Here is a 6,074-nt window from a genome sequence, read left to right as displayed (position 1 = left end):
TGGCAATCCCTGTTAACTGGGAGAAACCTCCCAAAATCTGGAGGTTCTGATCTGAGCTCGGGTGGGTAGCGCGTTGAAATCTGGTTGGGTCCAACAAGCTTTTGTTTTGAGGTCTACCATGTCGACTTTTGGGCCTGTGCGTGAGTTGAGGCTGGGGGTCTACGTGAGAAAAGGGGTTAGCAGAGAGTGGGAAACGACGGGTGCCAGGGCAAGTCTGAGGAGCCCTAGTAAGCAAACGGGCAGAGACCGGGAGGATAACATCAGAACCTGGAACCTTGGGAGCCGGCGCCGAGCCAAGGGGGCGGGGCCTGAGTTCTGGTTTACGTCCTAGGCCGGGTTCCGGTTCAGTTTCCGGGAGACAGCGGAGCGCGCGGGGTGGGGCCGCCGGGGGGCGGGGCTCCGGCGTCTGGGGCCCTACCCCCAGCTAACCTTTCCCCGGCGCCCCGCGCGGGAGCCGGATTTGAGAGCGATGGAGGCGGGCAGCGTGGCAAACACGCTCCTTTCCGGAGCTTGCGTGCTCTTCACCCTCGGCATGTTCTCCACCGGCCTGTGAGAGTGCGGCCGGGCCGGGTTAGGGCAGGACCAGGAAGTCAGGAAAGGAGCGAGAGGGAACGGAGACGTGGGTGCAGCGCCAGGCTGCGTCCAGAACATGGGGTCAAAGTGGAATCGGGTCGAGGGGACCGAGGTACCAAGGCGAGGCTGGCCACTTGTCCTGAAGAAGGCCAGGGAGCTGAGGGCGGGGCCGGGGGTCTGCAGTTGTCAGGGGAGGATGACAGGCATTGGGGATCTCCATTCCCCAGCAGCCTGGTTATCCATTCTCTTCTCACTCCTGCCTTCGGGGTCCCGTTACAGCTCGGACCTCAGGCACATGCGGATGACCCGGAGAGTGGACAATGTCCAGTTCCTGCCCTTTCTTACCACGGATGTCAAGTGAGAGGGGCGACGGCTGAGGCGGGAAAGACTGAGGGGCGTGGGGTGGGGTGGGGTGAGGACCACGGAAGAGGCTCCTTGGGTCCCTCTCTCACATTCAGCCCCGCGGCAAATGTCTCTGCCCTCCATCCTGCAGCAACCTGAGCTGGCTGAGTTATGGGATCTTGAAGGGTGACGGGACCCTAATCGTCGTCAACACCGTGGGCGCTGTGCTTCAGACCCTATATATCTTGGTGTATCTGCACTACTGCCCTCGGAAGGTAGATCCCCCCCCCCCCCTCCCTTGCACCTACCTCTCTGCTGCATGCTCTGCCAGCGTGGCAGGGCAAACAGTGCTTCCTAGAAGGCTATAACAGGCTGGCTCAGCCACGTTTTCCTGGAAGGCCCCTCCAGCATTGCAGTCCTTCCTCCATGAAGCCAGTCTTCTGAGACTCACACATCATACCCATCCTGGCAAAGCGGGTAGCTCTGCCTACCCAATGGTGCCCTGCTGCCCAACAAGCTGAGGAAAAGGGCTTTTGTCTCCTATAGTTCCACCAGAGCCAGGGACTGAGAATGAGATGATAGGCTGTTTCCCCACTCAATCATACAAGCATTTCTTTTTTTTTTTTTTTTTAATTCATTTTTAGAGAGGAGAGAGACAGAGAGGGAAAGAGAGGAGAGAGAGACAGAGAGAGAGAGAAGGGGGGGAGGAGCTGGAAGCATCAACTCCCATATGTGCCTTGACCAGGCAAGCCCAGGGTTTCGAACCGGCGATCTCAGCATTTCCAGGTCAACGCTTTATCCACTGCGCCACCACAGGTCAGGCCATACAAGCATTTATTAATAGCTCCTCTTGTGTATACCAAGCTCACACACAAAAAAGATATCTTTCCCTCCCCTAGAAACTTCCAGTGTTGTGGGTGGATCAAGTCACTAGTGGGAAAAAGGCTTTGACAAGTGCTATACTGGGAGACTAGACAAAAGTTGGCTCCCCCCCCCCCAAAAAAAGAAAAAAAGTTGGCTCCCCTACTGAAACCTGGGAAAGGGCAGGATGAATTAATTCCAGTAGGGGAGTCAAGAGAGGGCTCCTGGCACATCTAGAAGGAAGGCTGTTCTTCCTCCATGAAGCCAGCCTTCCAAGACTCTCTCCCCTGCAGCGTGCTGTGCTCCTACAGACTGCAACCCTGCTGGGGGTCCTTCTCCTGGGTTTTGGCTACTTTTGGCTCCTGGTGCCCAACATTGAGGCCAGGCTTCAGCAGCTGGGCCTCTTCTGCAGTGTCTTCACCATCAGTATGTACCTCTCACCATTGACTGATTTGGTGAGTAGAGGTGTCCATGGAGGTGGGGAGATAAGGGCCAGGCTCCCATAGCCAGAGACTAGCTTATATTCCAGAGGAAGGGAAGATTCAAATCCTGGAAGGAGACAGGGCAGTAGAGGTGGGTGAGTAGAAGGCAGGAGGAAAAGGTTGGGTAACAGATCAGGGAGGGTATTATTAGGCAAGATGGAAGCTTTACTGTGTGTCTGGGCTAGGAGTGTCTCATCCTTTCCCACAGGCCAAAGTTATTCAGACTAAATCAACCCAAAGTCTCTCTTTCTCACTGACCATTGCCACTCTCCTCACCTCTGCCTCCTGGACGCTCTATGGGTTTCAACTTAGAGATCCCTACATCATGGTAAGCAGCACAGGGATGGGGTGACAAGTGTGCAAGGTGGAAAATCAGCGCCTCTCCTCACAGCAGCCCTTGTGATTTCAGGTACCCAACTTTCCAGGAATCCTCACCAGCTTCATTCGTCTCTGGCTTTTCTGGAAATACCCTCAGGAGCAAGACAGGAACTATCAGCTCCTACAAACCTGAAGCAGTTCACCTGATCACAGGGCACCTTAATGCCAACCTGTTACCAAAGAGGTTCAAACCAACAGTTAAAGCAACCTGTTTCAACTGTACCTGCTAACCAGTTCCACGGTGCTGAGGGTTATGGGAAAGAAAAAGAAACAATTTTAAGAATCTGAGGACCAACAAAAGAGCTTTACTTAGAAGATTGGGTGGGACCTGGGAAATGAAGCACTTATTTTTTAAAGATTATATTTTTTAATTTTAGAGGTTGGGTTGAAATCTTTACTATGTGCCTTAAAATAAACTGTTCCCTACCCCTGCCCATCAAAGCTCATTCTCTCTTCAGTGATTCTCAACCTGCCTAGTTTGGTGAAGGGTAGTGGTGCAATGCCTGATCCAGAGTTATTCTTGGGCTGGTAGGATTGGCTCAGAAAAGGTATCTAAAAGAACCAGAGCATGCCTGACCTGTGGTGGCGCAGTGGATGAAGTGTCGACCTGGAAATGCTGAGGTTGCCGGTTCGAAACCCTGGGCTTGCCTGGTCAAGGAACATATGGGAGTTGATGCTTCCAGCTCCTCCCCACCTTCTCTCTCTGTCTCTCTCTCTCCCTTTCTCTCTCCTCTCTAAAATGAATAAATAAAAAATCTTTTTAAGATTAAAAAAAAAAAAGAACCAGAGCAGCCTGACCAGGCGGTGGCGCAGTGGATAGAGCGTCGGACTGGGATGCAGAGGACCCAGGTTCAAGACCCCGAGGTTGCCAGCTTGAGCACCGGGTCATCTGGTTTGAGCAAAAGTCCACCAGCTTGAACCAAAGGTCGCTGGCTCCAGCAAGGGGTTACTCAGTCTGCTGAAGGCCCATGGTCAAGGCACATATGAGAAAGCAATCAATGAACAACTGTGTCACAACACACAATGAAAAACTAATGATTGATGCTTCTCATCTCCGTCCCTGTCTATCCCTCTCTCTGACTCACTCTCTGTCTCTGTAAAAAATAAATAAATAAATAGAGAAAGAAAGAAAGAAAGAAAGAACCAGAGCAGCCTCGGCAGACCTGGGAAGGCCTTAAAAAGGACAGCTTGGATGTTATGATGATGAATGTAAGTTAGGCTTCAGGAAGTACTTCCTAACAGTGTTAAAAGGATCAGAAAAGTGAAACATTTCCATCCTGGAAGATCTTGAGAATGGGTCTTTGCCTCTTTTGGAGAAAAAGAAGGAGGAAAACCAGCTGGATGCAAAGATAAAGGCTGGATGGCCTTAGGAAGGTGGCTTGTCCCCCTCTCACTTCTCAACAGCTGGTACACACAATCCCCAATTCCCATTCTCCATACTAAACAAAGTTAGAAAGTAAACTTCCTCTTTAATGGGGGCTGTTCGGGCGGAAATGAGGTTAGGGTGTCAGAAGCGCATCCCCCTGCGGGATAAATCGGCTCTGGCTTCCTGGATCTGGCTCTGCAGCTCGCGGGCGGCATCCTCGCAATCGTGAAAAGTGGCCACACGATAGCCCACAGTGCCCAGGGCATAGCAGCCGGCTGACACCAGCAAGTAGGCGGGCAGTGGCCACAGGACCTCCTGGCATGATGAAGGCAGCTCCAGGCCCAGGGCCCCCATGGTCAGGGCCGCCCAGGCGGAGCCCAGGAGCACCAGTACCCAAAGCCACTGTGCTAATTTCGTCATGGTCGCTGCGGGAATAAAAAGCAGAGCTCGAGATCTTTCCGCCCCGCGACCCCCGTTTCGTCTTTCTCCCTCACCAGCCCCCTCCATCTCACCTACCCTCAGGGCCATTAGGCCATCGTTTTCACCCTCCTCTCTCCCTCCATTCAGCTCTCAACCTAGAGACGTACCTATGCCTGCAGCTTCCCGGTTCCACACGGCTCTGACGTCAGCGTGCAACTCTCCAAGGTTCGCTCCCCGCCTTTGCTCGGCCTTCTGGGAGTTGTAGTCCTCGTGGAGGCGCTTGGAGAGCTCGTAGCCTCCGTCTTTCACTTTGCTGAGTTCAGACGTCTTTGCTCCGCAAACTGCGGCTTGGGTTCCAAAGGATTCTGTGCCACTTCTATCTCAGGGCCGCGCTCCAAGATGGCGTAGACTTTGCAGAAAGCCTAAGGCCACCCTTAAACCTTGCAATAATCGTTTTTCTTAAACCACTTACGCACACAAATCCCATTCATTCATTCACTGATTTATTCTTTCTTTTACTTATTTTATATATACTGTATATGTAAGGCCAGTGGCCACAACCACCATCACAGCCGCCTAGCCCATGCAGGTTCGCATTTGATTCAAACAGATGGTAATGAAAACGACGGAGCCAAGATCTGGTGGGCCATTTGCTTTAATCCTAGCTTGCACCTCGTGGGCAAGAACTACACACAGTGGGAAAACACTTCTCTATCCATTCAGGGCTCCCAAAGCCACTGACTTATCCGAGTTTCCTAGAATCAAAGGTTTGTACCTCAACAGCCTTATTCACCTCTGTTCCCCATCTCCTTCTCTCTGCACAGACTGCACAAACTGGCTTCTCCTTCAGCACTCCACCATCTTGGCTGCTTCTCCTCTCCTCCATGTGGCCTTTCTCTGCTCTTCTCCAGCATGGGCTCCTCTGCCCCATTTTATAGTGTAGAAATCAAAATCTTTAATCCAATATACAAACAAGGAAGTCTGTGATACAAAGTCACTTATCTGAGGCATAAATGGGATTCCTCATTAGAGTGCATCACCCCCTATCATGCAACAGTCAAGGTGTGGGAAAAAGCTTAGTCTTAAAACTAAGCCTTAGGCTATAACGACTCTGCCTGCTTACAGCCTGTCCCCCACACCCAATGCAAACTTTAAGCTAGCAAACATATATATTACAAACTTATTTGACCAACATTTATATATATAATTTAATTTTTATTTATTTTATTTTTGAGAGAGAAAGGGAGAGATGGAGGGAAAGAGACATTTGTTGTTCCACTCATTCCTGCTGTAATTGGTTGATTCTTGTGTGTGCACTGAGGGGGTGATCAAATCTGCAGCCTTTGCTTGTGGATACACCTCCAACCAACTGAACTACCCGGTCAGGGCCTTATTTATTCATTTGTTCCAAGGTTTCTTTTTTTTTTTTTTTTCATTTTTCTGAAGCTGGAAACAGGGAGAGACAGTCAGACAGACTCCCGCATGCGCCCGACCGGGATCCACCCGGCACGCCCACCAGGGGCGACGCTCTGCCCACCAGGGGGCGATGCTCTGCCCATCCTGGGCGTCGCCATGTTGCGACCAGAGCCACTCTAGCGCCTGGGGCAGAGGCCACAGAGCCATCCCCAGCGCCCGGGCCATCTTTGCTCCAA

The 6,074-nt window shown here is 51.7% G+C and overlaps 2 protein-coding genes across 6 annotated transcripts; one reads left to right on the top strand and one right to left on the bottom strand.

Annotated features, from left to right (window-relative positions):
• Window positions 1-360: 360 nt before the first annotated feature.
• SLC50A1 (solute carrier family 50 member 1) lies at window positions 361-3,077 on the top strand. 4 transcript variants are annotated; one of them, XM_066261929.1, is made up of 6 exons: window positions 364-549; window positions 853-930; window positions 1,067-1,190; window positions 2,088-2,231; window positions 2,467-2,586; window positions 2,668-3,077. In XM_066261929.1, the coding sequence occupies exons 1-6, from the start codon at window positions 470-472 to the stop codon at window positions 2,767-2,769; spliced, it is 648 nt and encodes a 215-aa protein (XP_066118026.1). In that variant the 5' UTR covers window positions 364-469; the 3' UTR covers window positions 2,770-3,077. The 4 variants fall into 4 exon arrangements, with proteins under 4 accessions (XP_066118027.1, XP_066118026.1, XP_066118028.1 ...); XM_066261931.1 differs by having other exon boundaries at window positions 368-530; window positions 2,070-2,231; XM_066261928.1 differs by having other exon boundaries at window positions 368-549; window positions 2,070-2,231.
• An 829-nt stretch (window positions 3,078-3,906) lies between these two features.
• DPM3 (dolichyl-phosphate mannosyltransferase subunit 3, regulatory) lies at window positions 3,907-4,631 on the bottom strand. 2 transcript variants are annotated; one of them, XM_066255201.1, is made up of 2 exons: window positions 4,590-4,631; window positions 3,907-4,427 (listed from the first exon to the last, which is right to left on the bottom strand). In XM_066255201.1, the coding sequence occupies exon 2, from the start codon at window positions 4,420-4,422 to the stop codon at window positions 4,144-4,146; it is 279 nt and encodes a 92-aa protein (XP_066111298.1). In that variant the 5' UTR covers window positions 4,423-4,427; window positions 4,590-4,631; the 3' UTR covers window positions 3,907-4,143. The 2 variants fall into 2 exon arrangements, with proteins under 2 accessions (XP_066111298.1, XP_066111297.1); XM_066255200.1 differs by having other exon boundaries at window positions 4,519-4,616.
• Window positions 4,632-6,074: the final 1,443 nt, after the last annotated feature.

This window comes from Saccopteryx bilineata, chromosome 2 (assembly GCF_036850765.1).
Source record: "Saccopteryx bilineata isolate mSacBil1 chromosome 2, mSacBil1_pri_phased_curated, whole genome shotgun sequence".
NCBI classification, from domain to species: Eukaryota; Metazoa; Chordata; class Mammalia; order Chiroptera; family Emballonuridae; genus Saccopteryx; species Saccopteryx bilineata.
This window is presented reverse-complemented; position numbering and strand designations above follow the sequence as displayed.